The sequence below is a fragment of the Aedes albopictus genome, chromosome 2 (assembly GCF_035046485.1).
Source record: "Aedes albopictus strain Foshan chromosome 2, AalbF5, whole genome shotgun sequence".
Lineage (NCBI taxonomy): Eukaryota > Metazoa > Arthropoda > Insecta > Diptera > Culicidae > Aedes > Aedes albopictus.
This window is the reverse complement of record NC_085137.1, coordinates 232,491,799-232,518,460: the sequence shown is the minus strand read 5'-3', so window position 1 is coordinate 232,518,460 and position 26,662 is coordinate 232,491,799. Positions and strand designations below refer to the sequence as shown.

Genomic DNA, 26,662 nt, shown 5'->3' with positions numbered 1-26,662 from the left:
CATCCATTTACTAGTGGGATGAATTTCTTGATTTTACCGGTTTATTAGGCTGACACAAATTTCGATTTTCTCTTATGTCACCGCCCCCTCGGAAAATTTTGGTCGATATTCAACATTTTGAGGGGGGACAACAATAAATTATTCAAGAAATTCTAAAATTTCAAGGTGAAATTAGAGTTGCACAGAAAATTTCTTAACAAATCCGATGAGTTTATAGATTTTGCCAAATTGTTTGGGTATTTCTTCGTCACATACATTTATTATTTATTGTCCTCCCCCTTAGCGAGCCAACGAGTATTGTGACATAAGAAGAAAATGAGATTTGTTCCGGCCTTATTTGTGATTATTTTATTTTTGTGGAAGGTTAGCCATAAGAAGTAATTATAAAAAAAAACTATCCTCAAGAGGTATAATGTAATCACGCATACCAGGAACCTAAATATTATCGAACTTGCATGAACCTAAAATCTTTTTCCATAGGGTTTCAGATTATGGTCTCACCTTTCAGAAAAGCCTTTGTTCAAAATATTCTATCGGTAAAAATTGAAATAAATCAAGTTTGAAGATTTTCTATCAAATGAGGTATGTATATTTAGAGCATAATTTTGTTGATCATTCCGAACTGCAAACAGCAAGGCATCGTGCGTGACTTGTCACATACCCGATGGTCTCGTCTTAGTTTTATAAACATTCTATTCACTTGTCATTTCTCCGGCATCTGTGTTATATGATAAGCCCAAGGGGGTCTGCCGTGGTTATTTAGCTCATTTTTTTTTCTATTTTGTGGGCTTCGTGGTCATGCGGTTAGTGGAGTTAAACGTTTAGGTGTATATGTAGTAAGTAATGGAGTAAGACTCTGAAGAAGCTTTTCGTGAAACGAAAAATTCCTAACTAGCTTCTGTGTATTGTCTGTTATATGGTGGTTATATGGTATTCAGTCTGTTCAGCGTCTGGCAGAAGACGGTGTGAAATGCCAAAAAAGAGTTTAGGTTCATGCAAGTTTGATAACACTTAGGTTCCTGGTATGTGTTTCTTTACGTTTCGGCAATGTTTCTTGTCATCTTCAAAGGAAAAATCTGTGGTCGTTCTGTGTCTGTTGAACTAATCAAATGATTTATTGAAAGAGTTTGTTGACTGCTTAGCCAAAAAATTCAACATTCAGTGCATCCAAAGAGTCGAACACTCAAACTGCCAGTTATACGATACGTTTATCAAAGCATCCTCCAGAATACCAATGTAAAGTACTTGGCGATTTACAATTTCGAATTTTGGCTTAGGCAGTCATTGGTTTTTGCGTTGATTGTTTCTTATCTTCGCCGACGATCGGACTTTCTTCAGGGCTCGATAATAATCAACTGGTCAATTTATAAAAGCTTTTTAATAAATATGGCCACAGCATGTTGAAACCCCATATTGGGAATTCATATTGTGTGTAACACCTTGATTCTATTTCGCACCATGATCATATATTACACCATCATTGTAGTGACCTAAACCCCCCCCCCCCCCCCCCCCCCTACGCAAGATCCCTGCACACGCTAGTGCAAGGACTTCCTCCGCCAAAAATGTGTAGATAAAGCACTTTCGCTTGGCGTCCTTCCTAGTATGAGTACGTCTGATGCAGCCCGCGCCAGCTCTCAGATACATGAGCTTAGCATATCGCCTGCAAGATCTCCAAGTACTCAGTAGCAAAAAAAAAAACCGAGCCGAATTTTCCTCCCAAAATCCGTCAAGTTCAATCTTTTGTAATTTTGGCAATTATCAATATTTTTGACTGAAAATTGCATCACTTCTTCATCAGTTTATATTGACAATCTCTGGTCAAAATTTCAAATTAATAGAAATTGCATATTTTGAATTGTAATAAGTTATGTGAAAAAAATACTATTGAAGAAATCCGTATTTTAGTTGAAAAATTGAAATAGCTTTATGAAAATTTCACTGCAGCGTCAGAAAATATAGGATCCAATTTTCATCCAGTGTACCTTATTGTAAGCAAGTTGGTGGGCATCACTTGGTAACGCATTGATTGATTGATTTATCTTTATTTGAGAGACTTTCAGCCCTTGGCTGGTTCGTCTCTTTTGGTAAACGCGTCATACAATATTGATTGTTTATTAAAAACTTAGAACTGAACATAGAATGGAACGAATTACCGTCTTTTTTTCTGTTGCACTGGTGCTTCATTATGGTCAATACGGAGTGAAAACTGTGGGCATCCAAATAAGTACTTCAACTTTGACGATGGTTGTGGTCCAAATCACGTGATTACAATTATTCAAATTTCGACCACATCACTTACTTAAATTTCCGTATATTAGTAATTTATGATATGACATCCCACCCGTAACACATAGTGTGTTACGCGTAATCCGTTACAAACATATGCCAATGAATAGACAATTGTCTATAATTGTCAACTTCAGTTTTGTGTATGAATTTCAAATGTTGGCTACTGTAAAAACTTTACTGTAAGCGAACAAGTCATGTTACACGCGTTACTATATATTACAATGCGTTACCAAGTGATGCCCACCAACTTGCTTACAATAAGGTACACTGGATGAAAATTGGATCCTATATTTTCTGACGTTGCAGTGAAATTTTCATAAATCAACTTCATTTTTTTCCTAAAATACGGGTTTTTGAAAATAATATGTTCAAAAATGACTTTTTGAACGATCGATTGCCCTCATCACTTTCATCCAAGTAAAAGGGCGATAAGGATGACGTCACAAGTTGACATCCAAAATTGAAGTTTACATTGTTAAATAGCGTGCCTCGTCTTCTGGTATACTGTGTGCCTCACCACACACACACACACATTGCTGCCCTCGTTCAACAGTTGTTTTCCACCTAATTGTTAGCAGGACAATGACATAACTTAAGCTAAAGCTAGGCTTAAGCTGAACCACGTAAATAAAGTCTTTTCCATCAGCTGCGAAATTGCGGTAGGGGTATAGAAGATGACTGGTGTGGAAATCGCACCGGCGAATGTTCATGTTACTTAAAATATTATCAAAAATGTGGCAATTCACAAAGTCTTCAGCCAGACGCTGAACAGACTGAATATTACTATCATCATATAACCGACAACACACAGAAGCTAATTAAGAATTTTTCGTTTCACGAAAAGTTTTTTTCAGAGTCTCACTCCATGACTTACTACATATACACCTAAACGTTTACCACCACTAACCGCATGACCACGAAGCCCACAAAATAGAAAAAAAATGAGCTAATTAACCACGGCAGACCCTCTTGGGCTTATCATATAACACAGATGCCGGAGAAATGACAAGTGTATAGAATGTTTATAAAACTAAGAAGAGACCATCGGTTATGTGACAGGTCACGCACGATGCCTCGTTGTTTGCAGTTCGGGATGATATACAAAATTATGCTCTGAATATACCTCATTTGATAGAAAATATACAAACTTGATTTATTTCAATTTTTACCGATAGAATATTTTGAACAAAGGCTTTTCTGAAAGGTAAGCCCATAAGCTGAAACCCTATGGAAAAAGATTTTAGGTTCATGCAAGTTCGATAATATTTAGGTTCCTGGTATGCGTGACGTAATTGTTTTACCGAAGAAAACATATATCGGTTAAACCATAGTACCTCAAATTCGCCATAGTTGATTCTCAACCTTTAACTATGCAAATCAACAAGAAAAAATATGTGAACAAAAGAGCACGTTGCTAAAAGAAGATTGCGCTCATTCAAACTTCACATTTTGCTCAAATAATGATAGAAATAAATAATTTTCCTTAAAATTTCGGCTTCCTTGCACCCTATTTCGCCATAGTGTACCAGTTATGGCAAATCCCATAAGGAATATATGTAAATACCGTCTACCCCCGTTGGTTTGAACGACATCTCATGCAAACCAACGGGGTTCATTTTTAGTTTGAACTTCTAGCAACCCTGTGGACGACGAAAAAACACACTGCTGGCAGCCTTTTTTGGTGTTTTGTTTTGATTCTGCGTTCCGTTTCACCCCGTTCCATTAGCAGAATGACGTTTGAACCATTTTTAATTTGAACGATGTGCAGATTAGAGGGGGTCAAATTAAAAAGTGTTCAGATTAGATGCGGTCAATCCAACGGGGGAAGACGGTAGTGCGAAGTGGAATCGAAATTAAGAAATATGTCCATAACTGATACAGGGTTCCTCTCATTGGCACACGCCGTAATATGTAAATAGTAAAAGTGGGTTTGGCTCAGATTTCTTATTTTTTGTAGAAGTAGTTTTCCTTAGGCAGTGCGATAACTGGTTCAGGTCAAACATATCAGAAATTTTACAAGGATTCCGAACATGAAAAAATATTTTTAAAACCGTTTTCATGAGTTGTAATGGAAAATCTGATTACGAATACGTCAAAACGTTGTAACGTTACGGTAGAGTTTGTCTATACAGATCGCTTTTTGAGCAATCATTTACCAGACGTTCGTTCGAATGTATACCGTCTTCCCCCGTTGGATTGACCGCATCTAATCTGAACACTTTTTAATTTGACCCCCTCTAATCTGCACATCGTTCAAATTAAAAATGGTTCAAACGTCATTCTGCTAATGGAACGGGGTGAAACGGAACGCAGAATCAAAACAAAACACCAAAAAAGGCTGCCAGCAGTGTGTTTTTTCGTCGTCCACAGGGTTGCTAGAAGTTCAAACTAAAAATGAACCCCGTTGGTTTGCATGAGATGTCGTTCAAACCAGACGGTACTGGTTTAATATTGCACATTGCAGCAAACCCAATCGAGCACCAAAAAAAACAAAGAAAAACCGGTAAATTTTTAAGAAAGAATCGCTAATCCTTCCATTGATTTTCGCATTCATGTCTACTGGACCATCTGCTTGCCAATCGAACCCATTCAACTGCAACAGCGAAAACCTGTTTCCCTAACCACGTGGTTCCCGACCAGCACGCACACCGCATGCCGGCAAAAAATACACAAATCGCGCCACATCGTTCGTCGGGCACTCACGGGGCCGCCTTGTGTGTTAGTGGGCGAGCGAGCGTCGAGCGGCTTCTAGAGATCAGGAGAAACCCATACCGAAACAATCAACCCGGGTAGGGCGCGCGGAATCAGCTGTCATTCAACACGCAGTTGGTTGTTTTTGCTGCTGGCTGGATGCGTCTCGTCTCCGTTCGCGATTCAGTTTCGTTCGGTGTGTTTATTCCGTCGTCGCGATCGCGCAAACATTCCTCCGTGGAATGATTTCTTTTACGAATTTGTCGATTCTACAAGTGATTTCGCGTTGATTTAATGAAATTTGATTATTTTCACCTACAAGTGTGTTCTGGCGATGGCCAATTAAGTGAAAAATAGTGAAAATATATGAAAATTGCTACAAATTTTAAAATATAAAATTGTTGAATGAGTGAAAGTTGCCCCACATTGTGCAGTGATTTGAGGTGAATGCGAGTGCGATTGTGCTGAATTAGTGTGTGATAAAGGACAGAAGGGTCCTTCCAAGTGAATAAATCTTGAATCAGTGTTGAAAGGTGTGAATTAAGGTGCAAAATGGCTGAGGAAATCCTGCAGGAAGTGTTGGCTGCTAAATTCGGATCGGACGAAGAGTTTCCCAAGTGGTTTCTTCAGCTTTTTGAGGTAGGTTGGAACAATTATGTTACTTTAGTCTGTCACCTTGGTTTCATGTGCAATAGGTTCAATTCTGTAATTGAAACTATTGCAAGAAAAAGTGTTTATCTTTTTATTTTGGATGCCTTCATCTGGGGTAATGTTTATGTGCGGGCTCGGTACCAAGGCGACACTCAGACTCACACGTGTTTGTTGTGGTTCAGCTCCGTCTACCCGAGTGAGTGCCTTACACGGTAAAAGCTATTTGAGCAGATTGAGATCGAAATATACCATATTAACATTTTGTCGCGTTGTGCCTTTCTCCTAAAAATTACATCACTATGGCTTATTTTTCGTATGGAATTTGAAATGATCGAACTAAATTATACCTGTCTCCTATATCCAGCGCATAACTCGAACCGCTATTAAAAATACGTTTGCGTTTGTTCACCTTTCGAAAAATTCAAATGAAATTTTCTTGATTAAGTTTAACCCTCCGAGAATATTAGGCTACACGCAGAAAAATAAATTGTAAACACAATTAAATTCTAGTTCAAATCAACTGGTTTTTCAGTTTATTATAGCGACAAACTGATTTCTAGTTTAAACTGAACTGTTCTATTGTTTGATAATACAAATATTTTCATTTGTCGAATTTTTTGACAGTTTGTTAAAACAAACAGGGATATGGTATTTTCAACATGACACAGACAAACAGACGTAACACGATTGTATAACATTTCGCCGAAAACCATTTCGCGGAATTCCTTTTCGCGGTGTAACATTTCGCGGAATGACATTTGGCGGAATGAACCATTTCGCGGAATGCACCGTTTCGCCGAAAATTGTCAATAAGAGCAAACAATTTAATTTATCGAGAGAAAACATCATTATGAGATTCAAAATTCAAATCAGCACATGAAAAATGAAATACTATCATACATATCAAAAATTCGTTTTTGTAGCAGTATACTTGATTGATTGATTGATTGATTTATCTTTATTATAGAGACTTTCAGCCCTTGGCTGGTTCGTCTCTCAGTATACTTTGAAAGAACAGCCTATGTATGAAAGAAGGGAAATTCTCTGATAATATTAATTTAGCAGGTATGGCAGGTATGCATTATACTTAATGCATACAATTTATGAAAGAACAGTTTTGACCAGAAGAAGGCAAAGTTTCGTATTGAACATAACAGCATATCTGTTAAAACAGCGTTTGTTTGAAAGATGGAAAAACCTGTGATACAAAAATAAGATTTTTTCTAATATCTATTACAACAATAAAGAGAAATCTAGTAAAGTTATCACTAAGGAGTGTTACTTGGCTTAAGGGTTACGCGGTCACACGGTTTACAAATAGCATCATTTTGGTATAATTACAATGCTTTCAATCGATAAAGGTGAAAATGTGGAAGCTGATAAGCAGATTCAGTTCCTGAATTATGATTCTGGGTCATTAGACCGAAGGAGATTACACTGAATGGACGTTGGGCCGAACAATCATTGGGCTGAATAGATGTTAGATCAATAAGAAAGGGACTCGAAAGATCTAAAGAACATATCTCCCTCAGAGTTAGCAATAAGACCACCAATAGATAACTCCAGTGAAACATGAATTAACGGCCCTTGTTTTAAAGAAGGATAAATCTCTCAGCAGCCTGGCCACCAAAAAACTCACCAGCAGTATTACCACAGACAAACAGGCGTCTCACTCTACTCATCGTTTCCCTTTTTAACGGATTATTCAAATATTCTGTAGTTCGCAAATCGCTTGCTCATGGCGCTTGCATCGTTTTTACTCCTGTTTGACGTTTACTAACTACCGCCATTTACTCAGTGGGTTTGCGCACCACAGCGTAATTAGTATTGGGCGATTATGTTTTGTGACGATGATTTTTATCGTGTTCCAAGTGATACGTCTGTTGTCTGTGGTGTTACTCTAAAGGTCAGTCCATTTTTGACAGAATGAAAAATCTCAGATAAGTTAGCAGCTCGGTCACTAGCCAACATTTTTAACAGTGAACTTTAAAGAACAGCCTATTATAAAAAGAAGGTCAAATCTCCTATAGAGATATCAATTTGATCATTAAAAATTACATATCACATGAACAGCCTTTGAAGAGCAGAAGGTAAATGATGAAAAATTTAACAATTCAGCTGCCTAACAACAACGTTACTGGAAAGAACAGACTTGTTTTAGGGAAATCAAAAACTCTGAAAGAGTTAGCAATATAAGCGCTTGAAAGTACAACTTATGTGACAACGATGGCTTGTTGGTCATTGCGCCTAATGTCTATTTGGCCGCATGTCTTTAGGTCGACATTCGGCCAAATGGCTTTTGACCTGACGTTCAGAACTCTCAAGAACAGCCTACGAATCAAAGAAGGTAAATTTTTGTTCAGAAAAGTAACAGATTTAACATCAATTAGTACAATCGTAGAGCTGAAGTGATTATGATTGCGCATGAATCGGTGATGGAGCTGTAAAATTTAGCAGAGAAAATAATGTGTTATTCCATTATTATTTGCAAAGTATTAAATTCCGCGAAATGGTATTCCGCGAAACAGTACATTCCGCGAAAAATCGTTCCGCGAAATGGTATTCGGCGAAATGGTGCATTCCGCGAAATGTTACACCGCGAAAAAAAATTCCGCGAAATGGTTTTCGGTGAAATGGTATACAACCGACGCACGGTGTGTTGAAACAGGATTATTATCGCACTTTCATGAACCTAAAATATTCTTTCGTTATAAGTTTGCCTTAGCTGTGTATATTAAGATTCTTGAGGTCAAAAAATCTTTCATCGGGGAAAATTAAAATATATTCGATTTTAGTAGTTTACCACTTTTCTCATATAATATGGTATTACGCAAATCTGATGAACCTAAACTCCGCTAGAAAAAGTACCCTTTCTAATAGTAAATTCGAATCCATTTAGACAGAAACGAATGCAAAAGTCTTTACAACGAGCTTAAATTTGTTTGGCGTTCGTTTCATGTGTCCAGCCCACTACAGTCTGCCGAAAGTCATAAATCATTAAAGTCTACATTCCTTCCATATGTCTGGTACATAGATATTTGTAATGGAGGTAAACAAATATTGTCGTCGCGGTTGAAACCCGAAGTTTCCCCACACCCGACAATGGAATTTTCTCAAAATCCTTACGTGAAACGTAACGTCGGACGTAGTGCCACAAACGAAGATATAAATTCGTCTGTGGTAGTGCGCTGGACAGCGGACCTGGTCCTCTATCCAGCGCACTGTGCCCGACGTACGTCCGACACACGGTTTAGGAGAAAAATCGATTTTCGCATGTCAAAAATTCCGATTTTCAACTCCACGAACAATACTTCCCATTAGTGCGACTCATACATTTTAGGAACCACCATACACCTGTGACTCATACCATTTGCAACACATACCCTTCATGTGCTAATTTGCCTGAAATGGCGGGTACATACTAGTTGCACATACTTTGCATGTCAAATCACATCCTCATGGATATTTGGATGGGTCGACTATACTGAGTGTGCGTGACTTATTTGTAAAAGTTCTGTCTCTGATCTGTTGATGACTTTCGTCCATACAAAATCTTAAAATTTTCGAAGACTTATCTCCATGTTACTTATAAAATGGTACCTTTAGGGATAAGAAGGCTGTTGAGTCTCAAATAACAAAAAAGTAGACACAAAATACATAAGATTGGCGTAGTCATATCTGGAGCAACATTTGAAAAGGGCATACAAGCATTGGTAAACAATGACTTCACACGTCGCTCCTGAGCCCCCATCAGCTTATTCACAAAAACTAAGACCGTTATCAGATAGAGCAAACATCGATAACGGTGTTCATTTGCGTGGGCGGACTGCTGTTATGCCCTACGGAGCGTTTTCGAAGAAAGCCAGAAGACCTCTTGGGCCCTTTTCAAATGTTGCTCCAGATATTATGTTAATGCATTCAAAAATCATTATTCAACATTAAGTTTAAAATAAGGTACACCGGGTCAAGTTGAAACGGGTGGAGTAAGATGAAACAGCGGGTTAGCGTGATATTACCTAGTCATGATAAGCAATTTGAATGTCACAATTTTTTTTAATTAAACAATCATTTGGTCAAGGATAATTATACAAATGATATTGAAATCTTTATCAAAATATCACAAGTTTTTATTAAGAATTTACCTTATCGGACGAAACGCATGCTTAATATATGTCAATGTGAATGACATCTTATAGTATAAGCCTAAAATATATTGGAAACATATCAATTTGCAAGTAATATGATTAATTTCAATAATAGTAGTCTCAAGCAGTGATTTCTTTCTATGTTCGTCTAGGTTATCTGTAGTTTCATTTTATAAGACACTTTGATCTTGATAAAAACTTCATGCATTTTAATGGGCTCAATGTTATGACTGCACAAAATAAAGTTTCTTTTTCCCAAGTAAAATTCCTTCTTTTTTGCCAAGTGAGTTTGACAACAGATTTAGTATGGGGATAAATATCACTTGTCCTTGCAGAGCGTGATAAAAACGAAATAAAAAGGAATAGTGATTAAAACGATTAGTCATAAACTGAAAAAAAAACTGCACTGTACTTACAAAGTGGAAACTATGCATTAGAACTGAATTAAAAAGTCACCCGTACACTCGACACCTACCAACCATCTTTTATGTGTTATAACTATTTAGCAATCAAAATCTATCCAATGATTCCGAAATAAAGCATAAAATAACTAATAAAAGTTCTTAAAAAGTTGTATTGACACCTCAAATTGCGTCAATCTTGACTCACTTTGCACATTACTGTTTGTTGTATTTTTTATTATTTCATGACATTTCCAGAACATTGATGTCTTCTTAATCTTGTTCTACATTTTCAATTTTTATTTTATTTGTTAATTTAGTTAAATTTGTTCTCATCATAAACAACAATGAACATATTCAACATGAACATAACTAAAACTAAGTAAAAAGAAAATAAAGTTAAGGACTGTTCCTTTTAATTGCACTACGATTTTGCATTCTTTGACAGATTCGTAACGAACATGCGAAGAAAAGTATTCATAGGATAAGTTTTCACTTGTGTAAAACATCGAGCCTTGCAAAATCAAAGCACAATATACTTGAAAGTTCTTATTATATTCAAAGAGCTATCAGTATTCTATATTGCTAAAATAGCTCAAAACAACTTTTATTAGATTATAATTTACAGTTAACATGAATGTTTAAAAATACGCGTGATTAAGTCACGCATATTTGTTTAATTATTTCGCAATCGAAGCATCTTTCGTGGTCGTGATATCGTCGTTTAGGTGTATCGTTACATGGTTTGGCAAAACCAAACCAACCAACATTTTCAGGCAAATTAGCACATGAAGAGTATGTGCTGCAAATGGTACGAATCAAATGTATGAGTCGCACTAATGGTAAGTTTTTGTTTTCCTTCATTACAAATATCTATGTACCAGACATATGGAAGAAATGTAGACTTTTATAATTTATGACTTTCGGCAGACTGTAGTGGGCTGGACACATGAAACGAACGCCAAACAAATTTAAACTCGTTGTAAAGACTTTTGCACCCGTTTCTGTCTAAATGGATTCAAATTTACTATTAGAAAAGGGACTTTTTCTAGCGGAGTTTAGGTTCATCAGATTTCGTAATACCATATTATATGAGAAAAGTGGCAAACTACTAAAATCGAATTTATTTTAATTTTCCCCGATGAAAGATTTTTTAACCTCAAGAATCTTAATATATACAACTATGGCTAACTTATAACGAAAAAATATTTTAGGTTCATGAAAGTGCGATAATAATCGTGTTTTAACACACCGTGCGACGTAACACTCTTCAAAACGGCTTGGCTCATGCTTTTAACGTTCAATTTAAATTTCATTTGGTTTCCGCTATCCTTCCACCAGAGGCGCTAGTGTTCGATCGCTTTGACGTTTGCCAGTGTACACGTTGCTGAATGATGCAAACGAACATTACAGGCGATTTGTGTAGTAGTGTGCGTGTCAGACAAACGTCAAATCAAAATCCATCATGGCCGACAGTGACGCGCGGTTATACCAATAGATGGCAGTGTGCTCATGAAAAAGACACCGGGCAAAAGTTTTTGATGAATTTACTCTAAGAGTTACGTCTGTTTGTCTGTGAACATGACATAATGGATTGATTCAAACGACTGCACTTTTGCCACTAACAAACCCGGAATGTGATTGTGCTGGTGACGGCAGCAACTGCGGCAGCTCGGAAATCTATTTTTAGACCGTGGGTGAGCGGATGGGGAGGAGAACGACTAAAAAAAGGCGAAACCGATCAACTTTTTGTGGATGCTGTCGTGAGTACCTACGCGTTATCCATCACGGCCAAAGCTGCACTTGGAAGTTGGCGTGATGGATTTGCTGCACCTTCTTCGTTGTGGCGATGTTGGGTTAAGCATTTTATAGATGTGTGAGTGCTTTCGGACCATGTTTATGGTTTTTATTTTGTTGAAACAAATGAAATTTTTGACATTATATGAAATGATGGTAATCGGTTGTTTTTATCGATAAACTCTAAATGAAAACAATTAAATATAACTTTGGAATAAGTAAATTCTCAGTTTGAAAATTAACCATGCGTTTTATTGTTTTAAACAAACGCCATTTTTCTGCGTGTAGGCGTACCACGATGGCGTAGTGCGCGTTCAACGAGCCTGTTTGGGTCATATCGACCCCAACATCCTACTAGGGTTAAAGTAAAATGTTCTTAGAGCTAAAGTATATTTTGAAATAATAGGGTTTGTGTGCCATCAGTAATCTCATGCTCCCAATTTCATCCTAATCGAAAACAAGCGGTTACCACACCGATTGATTCCCATTCTTTTTGTTTTCATGCGTGCTCACTTCTAACAAAAAATTACAAAAATAAGAAGCAAAACAAACGGTGCGTCAATCGTTTAATTTTCGTAGGATGAAAATGGGAGCCACATGCTTAATAAGGGAACCAATACCCTATTTCAATATTGTTTCATGCTAGGTTTGTGTTAAAATCTTAACATTTTGTGTTATTTTATTTCAACTGTTCAGCTTCGAAAACACGTCAGCGAACGTCTGTATTCTCAACAGGGATAGCTGTTTTCGCCGGTGCTATCTGAGCTTCGCTCATATGTATTTCGCCCGTACGTTTTGTTTTGATTCCAGCTTTTCGGCGGTAGTCAATCAGTTCGAAATTACTAATACATATATACGTATATATATATATGCAATCCTTGGGATGTTTGGGAAGTAACTGAGTTTTTCGGCTTTTATTCACGGGAAAAGCGGTGATAGTTTTATATCATTGCCATTGTTTCGATCTAGGATTAGATCTCCCTGTTTGTCTGTTTTTTGTTCCATAAAACTCTGCACTTTTTCCGTTCATCACCAGCACCCTAGTAGGATGTTGGGTGGGTGGTACGAAACTGGAGAAATCCAAAAACTAAAAATTCGCGGAATACATAAATGTGGTTGGGAAATAAAGCCGTAAAATCCCGAATCCAAGGAATGCTAGGAGGATTTGCATTACTAATGAAAAATGTTGTTTGTAATTGAACCGCAACGTGGTGCCTCTCCCTAATAGAAAAATATGATACAACCCTTTCGGGCTATAATAGTCCTGTTCAACGACGTAGGTTGAACTTGCTCGAACTTGCTCCATCCCGCTCTTTCCCGTTTGTTGACAAATGAGTAAGAGTAGGATGCAGCAACTTCGAACAAGTTCAACCTACGTCGTCGTCGAACAGGACTATTGTTGATCATACAGCGAATGATACAATACAATCATTCACGCTATCAGCAGTGTATAATACATTTTTATTGGGTTTTTTTTCTCTGTTCGGGACATAACCACTGCGACCAATATTTTGATCTATTGTGGTTTTTGGGGTTGTGTGCATAGGATTTACATGCCTCATCCGAAGTCTCCACTAGACAGAAACGTCTTGCCTTTCTAGGAATCGAGTACTAAACGATATTTGTAGGGGAATTATTTATAGTATGCTTTATTTAACCGAAAAACGTCTGATCAATTTTGACCCGGAGATCAATTTGACCCCGGTTTACGGAACTTACGAATAAACTTCTGGAAGCCATTGATATACTCCAATTGTTAAAAAAAATGTATTCAATTCATGCATACACTTTTCGTGGCACTTTGAGCTGTGAAATGAGGCGAGAAAAATATCAAATTTATTTTAAATGAGCTCGAGAGAGACAAAAATATGATTCGCATTAGAAACAACATGGGGCTGACATGCCAAGAGGGGCAGTATAGGCCATGGAGTATTTCCGGAGATTGCTCCTAGAGATTTTTTAAGACATTTCTCTTGTTGTTCGTCTAGGGATTTCAGTAAGGATTGCTTCAAAGATCTTTCTGAGAGTTTTCTCAACGAGTTTTCCTAATCGAATTCAAACTGGTGGTCTTCCAGGCAAACATTAAGGCATTTCTCCAAATAAATCTAATTGTGTGTTTTTTTATTCAGAAATTGCGGTTGGAGTGCCTTCGTAGATTTTTTTTCAGTAATTCCTACAAGGTTTTTTTTTAGGAAGGCTTCCGATGATTCTCACAGGAAATGCTCCAGAGATTAGTTCGGCAATTTCTTCAATGATTCTTTAAGAAATTTTGTAACGATTTTCTTCAAAAAATCCTTTAGAAGTTTCCTCTAGAGAATCCTTCGGCAGTTTCTCCGCAAATTTTTTCAAGAATTTCTCCAACGATCCCTTCAAGATTAATCTCAAGTATTTATTAAAAAATAGTCTAAGAATTTCTTACAGATTCCTCCATGGAATTCAACAGATATTTTCCTTTCAGAATTCATCCAGAAAGTCCATCACGGATTTCTTTAAGGAATTCTTAACAAACTTCTCCAACGAATCCATCAGGAGTTCCATCAATGATTCTCTCAAGAATTTCTCCAAGGTTTCTTTCTGGTAAATTTGCAACAATTACTTCAAAAATATTTTCAGATATCTCTTCTAGTGGTTTATTCAAGGATACCATGGATCCTTTGAAAATTTTCTCCAAATATTTAATCAAATATGTATCCAAGAATTTAATCATAAACTAACCCAAGGATTCTTAAGGAAATCTCTCAAAAGTTCTGCAAAACAAAACTTTTAAGTATTCATTCGAAAATCGCTCCAAATTTTTTTTTAGGAATTCTTCCAAGGGTCTCTTTTAGCTTCTTCTTTATCTCCTTTTTGGAGTAATGTCTGCCTTCTCAGCAGGGACAAAGCTGGCTTCTCAGCTCAGTGTTCTATGAGCACTCTTACACTGCCATATTTATAATCTATTGCTTATCTATATTTATAATCTATTATTTATAATCTGAACTTACGATTTCCATATTCAGAATCAGACTGAAAAAATCATAACTTCGTTATTTCTGGACCGACGTCGATGATCAACGACGTCCCAAAAGAACCAGTTAATTCTCTTGTTTTAATACGGGACGTACTGGGGTATGTTTTTGATCAGGCAAAGGGACACTTTCGTTGGGTTTCTAAAACTCAGCATGCGACATTTCAATCTTCATGGTTTTGCAAAACAAGATCGATGGTAGGCTCAGTGTACCAGTTATGGATAAAGTACCTCAAATTCGCCATAGTCGATTTTCAACCTTTAACGATGCAAACCATCAAGAAACTCATTTAAATTTCACATTTTGCTCAAATTATGATAGAAATAAATCATTTCCCTTAAAATTTCGGCTTCCTTGCACCCTATTTCGCCATAGTGTACCAGTTATGGCAAATTCCATAAGGAATGCATGTAAATACTGCGAAGTGGAACCGAAATTAAAAAGTATGTCCATAACTGGTACAGGGTTCCTCTCATTGACACATGCCGTAACAAATAGTAAAGTGGGTTTGGCTCAGATTTTATATTTTTCCTGTAAAGTATGAAAACAAATCTATAATTTGACATATCGACGACATTTGTCGGTCTTCTTATTTTTGTAGAAGTAGTTTTGCTTAGGTAGTGCGATAACTGGTACAGGCACCCTAGTCATTTTTTGGATTTTTGGTCACGTTGGACAGGCTCCGGGATGTTCCGGGAACCTGGTTCTTTGCTGGTATTGCTCAAAGTGGTAAAAAAAAAAATGAAGCATATTAGAGAAGAAAAAAGTCTCACAAATAAAATATCCTATTTCCATACACGGTGAAAGTTACCGTTTCGGTCAGAAAAGAATATTGTTCAAGAACCATCATTACGGGTTTTTTCAAAGCAAACATTTTTGATTGAAATTTCTCAACAGCACAGGTAGTAACAAACGTTAAACAAACGAATGTCTTAATTATTGCTTCCTGCATTTGTTTTTATGGTATGACAAGCTCTGGTATCTGAAGGATCGAATGAGCTAAACAAAAAAAAATGTTTAAATTAAATGTGTACAGAAAAGCTTAGAAACTGTGCGGTAGTTCTTATGTTCCGTAGAAAAATTTAAAAAATAAGAAACTTGCTGTCAGAAAAAAATGTTGTGCGGATGCCTTTATCGATTTTTCCAGGTTTTGATGAAAGTATTTCTTAGACAACTTGTTGAGAAAGCGAATATGATAAAAAAATAGATAAAGTTTGGTATTTAGTGATAAATAATGTTGAAATCATTAAAAAACACCTTTGTGCAAATGCAAATTTGGAGAATGAAGTTAATTGTTAGAGAATTCGACTGTTCTGCAAAATATCATGACAATTGAAAGAAAATACAAAGAAAGAAGTTGGTTGAAATCATCAGAACAGTTCATTTTATTTAATATACCAAGTGTTGAAAATGCTTTGACATCCATGTGCACAACAGAACATGTGCTCGATGAACAAATTGAGATTTGAAATTATGAAAAGAAATCCACGTACTCCGGTGAGACTCGAACTCACGACTCCCAATTCGCTAGACGGGCGCTTCTATTCCTTCAAGCTACGGAGTCACTCGACTATCTCCGTCGCCAGCAGGCCTAGAACTGAACTCGATTCCACAATCGCACATGGTTATCTTCTTTTCACAATCCAAACCCCCTTCGGATGGGATTAGATGAACATCTAACACATTGTCTGTTGTGCACATGTATGTCAAAGCGGGAGAGGAAGTTATTTTTAATTGTCGAGAGCTTCGGGCACTGCCTTCCAATCACTTATTGGTATGGCAATTAGTGTGCAGTCGGACTCTCGACGGGTCGGTCCTCGGCCGACCGAATACGGTAAGGGTGACCGTAGCACCTTACAAATGTCAATTTCTTGATTTTGCTTTGGCTGACCAAGCCATGTGGGAAATTACACTGTTGAAAATGCTTTGACATCCATGTGCACAACAGAACATGTGCTCGATGAACAAATTGAGATTTGAAATTATGAAAAGAAATCCACGTACTCCGGTGAGACTCGAACTCACGACTCCCAATTCGCTAGACGGGCGCTTCTATTCCTTCAAGCTACGGAGTCACTCGACTATCTCCGTCGCCAGCAGGCCTAGAACTGAACTCGATTCCACAATCGCACATGGTTATCTTCTTTTCACAATCCAAACCCCCTTCGGATGGGATTAGATGAACATCTAACACATTGTCTGTTGTGCACATGTATGTCAAAGCGGGAGAGGAAGTTATTTTTAATTGTCGAGAGCTTCGGGCACTGCCTTCCAATCACTTATTGGTATGGCAATTAGTGTGCAGTCGGACTCTCGACGGGTCCGGGTAATTTCAAATCTCAATTTGTTCATCGAGCACATGTTCTGTTGTGCACATGGATGTCAAAGCATTTTCAACAGTGTAATTTCCCACATGGCTTGGTCAGCCAAAGCAAAATCAAGAAATTGACATTTGTAAGGTGCTACGGTCACCCTTACCGTATTCGGTCGGCCGAGGACCGACCCGTCGAGAGTCCGACTGCACACTAATTGCCATACCAATAAGTGATTGGAAGGCAGTGCCCGAAGCTCTCGACAATTAAAAATAACTTCCTCTCCCGCTTTGACATACATGTGCACAACAGACAATGTGTTAGATGTTCATCTAATCCCATCCGAAGGGGGTTTGGATTGTGAAAAGAAGATAACCATGTGCGATTGTGGAATCGAGTTCAGTTCTAGGCCTGCTGGCGACGGAGATAGTCGAGTGACTCCGTAGCTTGAAGGAATAGAAGCGCCCGTCTAGCGAATTGGGAGTCGTGAGTTCGAGTCTCACCGGAGTACGTGGATTTCTTTTCATAATTTCAAATCTCAATTTGTTCATCGAGCACATGTTCTGTTGTGCACATGGATGTCAAAGCATTTTCAACAGTGTAATTTCCCACATGGCTTGGTCAGCCAAAGCAAAATCAAGAAATTGACATTTGTAAGGTGCTACGGTCACCCTTACCGTATTCGGTCGGCCGAGGACCGACCCGTCGAGAGTCCGACTGCACACTAATTGCCATACCAATAAGTGATTGGAAGGCAGTGCCCGAAGCTCTCGACAATTAAAAATAACTTCCTCTCCCGCTTTGACATACATGTGCACAACAGACAATGTGTTAGATGTTCATCTAATCCCATCCGAAGGGGGTTTGGATTGTGAAAAGAAGATAACCATGTGCGATTGTGGAATCGAGTTCAGTTCTAGGCCTGCTGGCGACGGAGATAGTCGAGTGACTCCGTAGCTTGAAGGAATAGAAGCGCCCGTCTAGCGAATTGGGAGTCGTGAGTTCGAGTCTCACCGGAGTACGTGGATTTCTTTTCATAATTTCAAATCTCAATTTGTTCATCGAGCACATGTTCTGTTGTGCACATGGATGTCAAAGCATTTTCAACAGTGTAATTTCCCACATGGCTTGGTCAGCCAAAGCAAAATCAAGAAATTGACATTTGTAAGGTGCTACGGTCACCCTTACCGTATTCGGTCGGCCGAGGACCGACCCGTCGAGAGTCCGACTGCACACTAATTGCCATACCAATAAGTGATTGGAAGGCAGTGCCCGAAGCTCTCGACAATTAAAAATAACTTCCTCTCCCGCTTTGACATACATGTGCACAACAGACAATGTGTTAGATGTTCATCTAATCCCATCCGAAGGGGGTTTGGATTGTGAAAAGAAGATAACCATGTGCGATTGTGGAATCGAGTTCAGTTCTAGGCCTGCTGGCGACGGAGATAGTCGAGTGACTCCGTAGCTTGAAGGAATAGAAGCGCCCGTCTAGCGAATTGGGAGTCGTGAGTTCGAGTCTCACCGGAGTACGTGGATTTCTTTTCATAATTTCAAATCTCAATTTGTTCATCGAGCACATGTTCTGTTGTGCACATGGATGTCAAAGCATTTTCAACAGTGTAATTTCCCACATGGCTTGGTCAGCCAAAGCAAAATCAAGAAATTGACATTTGTAAGGTGCTACGGTCACCCTTACCGTATTCGGTCGGCCGAGGACCGACCCGTCGAGAGTCCGACTGCACACTAATTGCCATACCAATAAGTGATTGGAAGGCAGTGCCCGAAGCTCTCGACAATTAAAAATAACTTCCTCTCCCGCTTTGACATACATGTGCACAACAGACAATGTGTTAGATGTTCATCTAATCCCATCCGAAGGGGGTTTGGATTGTGAAAAGAAGATAACCATGTGCGATTGTGGAATCGAGTTCAGTTCTAGGCCTGCTGGCGACGGAGATAGTCGAGTGACTCCGTAGCTTGAAGGAATAGAAGCGCCCGTCTAGCGAATTGGGAGTCGTGAGTTCGAGTCTCACCGGAGTACGTGGATTTCTTTTCATAATTTCAAATCTCAATTTGTTCATCGAGCACATGTTCTGTTGTGCACATGGATGTCAAAGCATTTTCAACAGTGTAATTTCCCACATGGCTTGGTCAGCCAAAGCAAAATCAAGAAATTGACATACCAAGTGTATTTATAATTTATAACTTCTATATAAATAAAAATGGAATGGTGTTTGTATGTCACGAATAGGCTCGGGAACGGGCCAACGGATCTACACCATTCTTTCAGTGTATTCATTCGTACAGGGCTCCGACGTGTTCGTACGAAAAAAAATAATTGAAAAAATCGACCGGGGACGCGGAGAAAACGAGAAAGTTTGAAATTATTGAAATTACATTTTGCGGGGAATTTTTCTACAGAGCTGTCTGTGAAGAAACACAGTACACTCATTGCACAATTATGGGTCACTCAAGGAACAATCATTTCATAATATGAATCGTTTTTCATACAAAAATAACACTTCCATTATTTTTATTTCATATTCTCTTCATTGAAACTCCTTTTTATTGTTTTATATAAAAATCTGCTTGTAAAATTCACTTTAGGCGGTGAAAATTACTAAAATGTTGGTGGATAATGAAAACCACAATAATTTTAATTGAGCGATAATATAGCTGCCTCACAATAATGGGTCCAAATTGGCTGTGTAACAATTACACAAGTTTACAAAATAAAACGAAAGTCGTGAACTTCTGTCAACGACCAAAATTTTTGAAGCACAATTTAGTGCTGATTTCGAAACCGACCTTCAAAAAATTTAAAGTAGAACAGTTTTTGAGATTTAGTTCAATATCGAGTTTTGCAACTTTTCAAAATGTGTAATTTACTAAAATTCAAATATATTGCGTTTTGTTCAACCAATTTAAAATCTTTTTCCATAAATTAAAAGCTGAATACAATACCATTTGGTCATCTGAATACAGGTTCTGCGTCAGATTGATGAAATTCATGATATTGGCGAGTTTTAGGGACGATCTTCTAAAATTTTAGCAAAATTCCCTAATTTTTTTGAAGAAATGTATTTTTTTCAATAAGAAAAAACCAACTTAAAAATTCTTTCTCGACGCTTATTTGACATATCATATGTAGGCGAGTTACAGTTAAAAATTCATCTCAATCGGAGCATTGATTACGGAGAATGAGGTGTGTGAAGTGAGCGACGTTGCTTAAAAATAGAACAAAAATCGATTTCAAATCATCAACCTTGTATGGAAAGTCGAAAAATTTTCCGCTCTACTGTAATTTTTTTCCTTCGCGTTTTCGAACTCAGGGCATGATTCTACACCAAAAATGATCATCAGCTTACCGAGTTCAAAAATGCTGTAAACTAGTGTTATGGGTCAATTGGTTGACTATTATGGGTCACTCAAGAGGAATCGGTTCAACAATAATGTTTTGTCTATTTTTTCAATGAATGATCACTTATTCTCGATAGATCAACTATAGTAGAATCTAAAACTGGTCTCAAACCTCTTAACGAAGCGTGTTTTCACGATTTGCAATCAATTTTTCAAAATTGGGACAACATCTCCAACACAACCACCGATAAACGCCTAAAAGTATGCAATGCCCATGCACGCAGAACTCGCAATATTATGCTGCACAAAAAATGACCCATAATTGTTTGATTTTCGGTGTTCCTCGGCACAATAATGAATCACTTGAATTTTGCCTGAAATAAGCTTTAATTAGCTGCAGTCACATGAATTTCTACATTTAGAACGTAAATTATATCTTTGTTCTGGTGGCGATACCATTTCGCACTTGAAAATCACTATATCTTGCTTTCGTAGCTTACGAAAGTAGCGCACGCATTTTCCGATATACACAATCGAAGCGTTACTTTGACAGATGGTTTTGCGTCGAACATAAAAATATTTAAAATATGTATGTTTTGACGTATAAGCGCGTGTGCGATACATATAGTGACACAAAACAAATCAACTTATGAACGAAAAATGATAATGCCCAACAAAAGCTTGCAATTAATTAGTATTTATCTATTAAAGTGGAAAGTAACTAATAATTGTGTGTGACCAATAATTGTGCAATGAGTGTAGGCAGGCAGTACGACGTTTGCCGGGACAGCTACAGTGATAGACATTCGTTTAGCCGAGGCCAAAAAAAATCAAGAAAGTGTCAGGAAACTCATACAAAAGATTTTATGATTAAACTTTTTATCGTAGTGATAGTATATCTAGTACTGTTTTATAAAAGTGTGACACATCACACTTACATATACACTGAAACAAAAACGAGGGTAAAAACCCTTCAATTTTTTGCCTAGACATTCGTTTAGCCGAATTATATAATTTTCAGAATTCCATAATAAAAAACTAACAAAATTCGAAAAATATCCAACAAACTCATTGTGTATGGTGACCTGCATTATACATCGGCTTGTAAATCATGCATTAGATCGTTTTTGGAAGTGTTGCCATATTAATTTTGCATGCATCTCATATAAATATGTCATAATATTGTAAATGTTTCCAAATTGAGATTTAATGTAGTTATTTTTACCGGAAGTGTTTCAAAAGAATCTAATGAAAGTTTCATGACCAAAGCAGGTTGAAAATCTACGAAAAACAATGTTTTAACAGAAAAAAATAACGCAAACCATCAAAAAATCTCGTATTGTTTTGATGAAATATGATGGTTTCACTTGCATAAATCACAGCGTTTACTACTATTACGTATTCTAATAGCTCCCAATATCTTCTAGACTGTATTCTGGCTGAAATAACATACATTGGACGGCTCACATTTCGAGAAATGGCACCGAAAGTATTCAAATTTCTAGCATGAGCTACTTGTTTCATAATTTAGACATTCTTTTCAAATAAATCATGTTAAAAATGAATGTGGTTCACAACTAAGACTCATTTATAATATATTTCTTCAGATTGAATGAAATAAGTCAATTGTTTAGCCATATCTTGCATTTTTGTATGAGCATCTGCTTTAAAATAAACAGGGTTCAAAAACTCTAACTCTTCTTGCAGTTCTTTCGTTTAACAGTCTTCTATTTCATTTATTAATGTTAGTATTATACAGTTATACTTCAGAGGCTTTAGGATACGTCTTTATTACTACGCAGATTTTTTTATTTTAGCTTTTATCAATCCCATTTTGATGTTTAACCAGCCAAAAACATGTATACTTTATTTTCTCACGACACCTTATGCAATAATTGAAACATTTCTAACAATAAATCTGTGTCATATTTTAAAAACAACTAATCAAGCTTACATTAGAGTGTTTACAGAAAGCATTTTCCTTAAATAAATAAATTTATCATCGTTTCTCCTTATCGGGACAAATTTTAGTAATATTTCTTTGAATTTTACAAATAAATAAACTTTTTAGGTCAATTATCTTGCTAACACGTCAAAAAAGACGGGCTTGGTGGTCTAGTGGCTACCGCTTCTGATTCGTATGCAGAAGGTCATGGGTTCAATCCCTGGCCCGTCCCTTTTCATCCTACTTTGTATCTTTCTATCCACTTCCTCTCACTCTCTCTCTCTTCTCTACATATACAACTCATGTATATTCATATGTTCATAGCCATCGCTAGAACCAGAAACGAATTGGAAAAAAGTCGTTTCCCTCCCTTCCAATTTCCACTCACAGCACAGTGTATATAACGCCTACAAGTTATGCAACCAAAGCGTGCTGTACCGCTTGACCTTATTCACCTCATTCACCACACAATCTATCACCTTACGAACACTATAAAAAAATAAATAACCCCTATCCATGGATCGCATCACCGACCCAACGGTGACTCCCAGATCTCCCATCCTTTCCGACTAACAAATACCCCAGTCCGTGCTGGATGTGGGGATGCAGAGGTGATCTCGGTCTTTAGTAGCAACAACCAGCACACTCTAACATTCCTTTCCCTTCCCAACTGACTATAAGGACGTGGCCGGCGCCGGTATTGATCCAAAATGTATGAGCTGCTAGAATTGCACTTTGAGAGTAGGTGGAGTGTCCCAGCCCTTATTCATTTGGATCTCAGTGCAATTGGTACCAGCTCAGATCAATAACGGAGTAGCAACCATTGACATGTATAGTCAGATTGATCGAATTATCTTGCTAACACGTCATAAACTAAATGCCTTGTGGTATATCCTCGAAATACACTCACGAAATTACAAAAAAATCTATTGAAACCCATTTTTTCATTTACCTCGGCTAAACGAATGTCTAGGCAAAAAATGACATTTGAAGGGTTTTTACCCTCGTTTTTGTTTCAGTGTATATGTAAGTGTGATGTATTACATTTTTATAAAACAGTACTATACAGATATACTATCACTATGATGAAAAAGTTTTATCATAAAATCTTTTGTATGAGTTTCCTGACACTTTTTTTGGTCTTGGCTAAACGATTGTCTATCACTGTAGTAGTCTATAACTGGCTAATATGATTACACATTTTGTTATGAAATTATCTTTAAAATAATAACATAACAATGCTCATGGCATGGTTTGGCAGCCACCTTAGATATAGCTTTCTATGCAGAAGCATTGCAAATTCAATCATTCGAGCTTAAGTTTTTGAACATTATTGCTCCTTCTTACACCAATCAGCTTCTTCAGATTAGTAGCTCAAATATGTGGTCATTTGATCTGTGAAAATAAACGGCAAAACTACGTGGGAACAAGAATTCACCTTTAGTGTCGCATGTTTCTGTTCTGTGCATTCAGACAAACTACCCGAGCAAAGTTTCATAACAACCGGATAACATACTGTGTTATCTGATATCAAAAATAATTAACTAAATTTGTTCTTATTGTGGCTGAATAAACAGGCAACATAACAAACATGATAACAACTAAGTATACCCGTGATAACAATAAAATATCTCATTATGTTATCATCAAAGGCACCCTGATAACAACTTCTGTTAATCTATCAATTTTATCCAACTGAAAACTTATTTTGTTATCAGAAAGATATTTGTAACGATCATTGATAACTAACTTCCGTTGTTGTTGTCGACGATGATGCCCCCAGTTTGACAGGTAATGGTAACATGAACTACCAAGTTGATAACACAAAATTGTAAAATGAGTTCTGGAGCGAACACTAGTTATCAGTTTGTTACTACTCAGTTATTGTACTTTGCTCGGGTACTGCGACAGATCTCAGGAATGTCCATCTATAGTTTATTCCTTCCGTTCCTTGCGCCATTTGCATACCACGGCCTTTTACCAATCGACATATGCATAGCATTTGCCCAGCTCAACTGTATCGGCAGTTGTCGATTTCGTGATTCTTTTTTTTTTTGCTGCTGGACAGAGTAACTGGGTATGTATGTACCTACCACAGGAAAAAAGCCGTTTGAACTCAAATGACTTTTCGCCTCAAAGCATTCTTTCGAGTTCCGATTCTATCCTGCAAGGAAAGAAATGCACCGATACAGAACGTGCAGAAGAAAAAAAAAAACCGCCACAGACCCAAGAGAAGAACGACGATGACAGCGGACAACGGACTTTTCCAGTAGGTACCTATATACATTACTAGAGGAGAAGACGAATCGCCGAGGACTTGGTCGTGACCAGACACTTAGCAGCGCGCGATATTGTCAGCTCTCACTCGTTCCAAGTGAGGCGAGCCCAAACCCCTGCAGCAGAACTCTGTTTTTTAGGGGAGGTTGGGGATACTTGATTAATATTTGAACGAGATCTTGCCGAGTGTATTGCATTACAAAGAGAATGTGTCTTTACTTTTTTGTTTTCATTTACTCCCTGACTAGAATAATGGGTTTAGAAATTGCCGCGATTTAGAATACCTAGAAAGCAATGTATCACGTCTCCCCAATTTCCAGTCTCCTCTACTGCAAAATATCTCGGTCTTACGGTCAGAATGATTGTTTCCAATTATCTTCCACTAACCATCTGGCGCTGAATGTTCTTCTTCAATGTTGCTAGCGCTGCTGCTGCTTGCCGTCGCTGAGTATATTATTGGCGAAGAACCTTGAGACAGGGATGGGTTCTTCGGAGAAGAACTGAACTGCTGCTATCGATTGCTCCCAGCGAATCTAACCTCGTCTTCTGGCACCATCGTCGTCGTTGTCGCCTTGTTGGAGCAGTGCAACTGGATCAGGGCAGGGCGAGGTAGAAATTCCGGGAAAAAAGTTTTGCACGGCGACGGAAACTCCTTTCTTTGGCTGGAAATTTTATCACGATGAGAACGACGAACGAGCAAGCTGGTTTCGCTCCTTGGCGAGGCGGTGGAATTCTTACCTGATGTCTGTTGTTGAGCTGTTCGAGATGAATTTTAAAATTTGCTAAAAAGTTATTATTTTGTTCGAAAACTTTTTCTATAGGTAGGGTATCGCGCCACTTGGGCGGTGGCTTCTATATTCGTCTGTTTTCCACTACAACTCAGTCAATTTTGAACCAATTGACTTGAAATGTTGTACACGGGTAGATACTATACCTATCTCACCACATTCCAAAAGTTGTGTCAATTGTTTTAAATTTGACTGAGCTATAGTGGAAAACAAACGAATATAGAAGCCACCGCCCAAGTGGCGCGATTCCCTACCTACTTCTCTAACATTGTACCAAGTTGCTCCGAATGTGTTTTATTCTTATTTGATGCAGAAGCAGACGTATAATTAAGTCAGCGGGATGTGTCTGATATTAGTATCACTTATTGCCAGTTGGAATGGACTTATCCATATTACGAATTATTTTTTATTCGTTTTGGCGAGACAGAACTTAATTGGAAGCTGCCACAATTTACGACAGTTCTGACACGTTAGGGTTGTGAAATGCATCAGTCCTGCAGGAGTCTCATGGTTAAAGTATACCTATTCAAATACAATGTCCTCGCTTCAACAAGGCTTTACTTGAATTAAAAAAAATGCAACTTGTTTTGGCTCTTCAAACTGTTTTAATTTCTGGTAGTATGTGAGAAGGTATTAGAATAAATAATTTAAAAAACTATTTCGTACCCATCATTAATTTTTATTTATTTTGAGGAGGTTGAGCTATTCAATTTGAGCGTCCACCCATAACATCTCGTTTCCGGTGAATGCTCATCGAAGTATAGATGTTACTATCGTCGGCGTTCATCGCAATTTAATTTAGGGGGAAAATGTTGATCTAGCATTATTTTACTAAAGGTCTACAACTCAGCTACACTCTCATAACTATTACGTTACTGTTTCCAATGGCCCGATTTCGTGATCATAATAATTTTGAACCTGGAAAGTTGATATTCGAGGGTTAGTGTCTTTGGAGAAATTCTTTGGTATGCTGGAGCCCTTTTACTCAAAGT

The 26,662-nt window shown here is 37.6% G+C and overlaps 1 protein-coding gene across 1 annotated transcript in view; it reads left to right on the top strand.

Moving 5' to 3' along the window:
• Positions 1 to 5,151: 5,151 nt before the first annotated feature.
• LOC109412379 (protein disks lost) overlaps positions 5,152 to 26,662 on the top strand; it is an 842,465-nt gene continuing 820,954 nt past the window's right edge. The window contains exon 1 of the mRNA XM_062851324.1: positions 5,152 to 5,622. Coding sequence (XP_062707308.1) covers positions 5,536 to 5,622 — 87 coding nt within the window. The 5' untranslated portion in view covers positions 5,152 to 5,535. The remainder of the gene's footprint in view (positions 5,623 to 26,662) is intronic.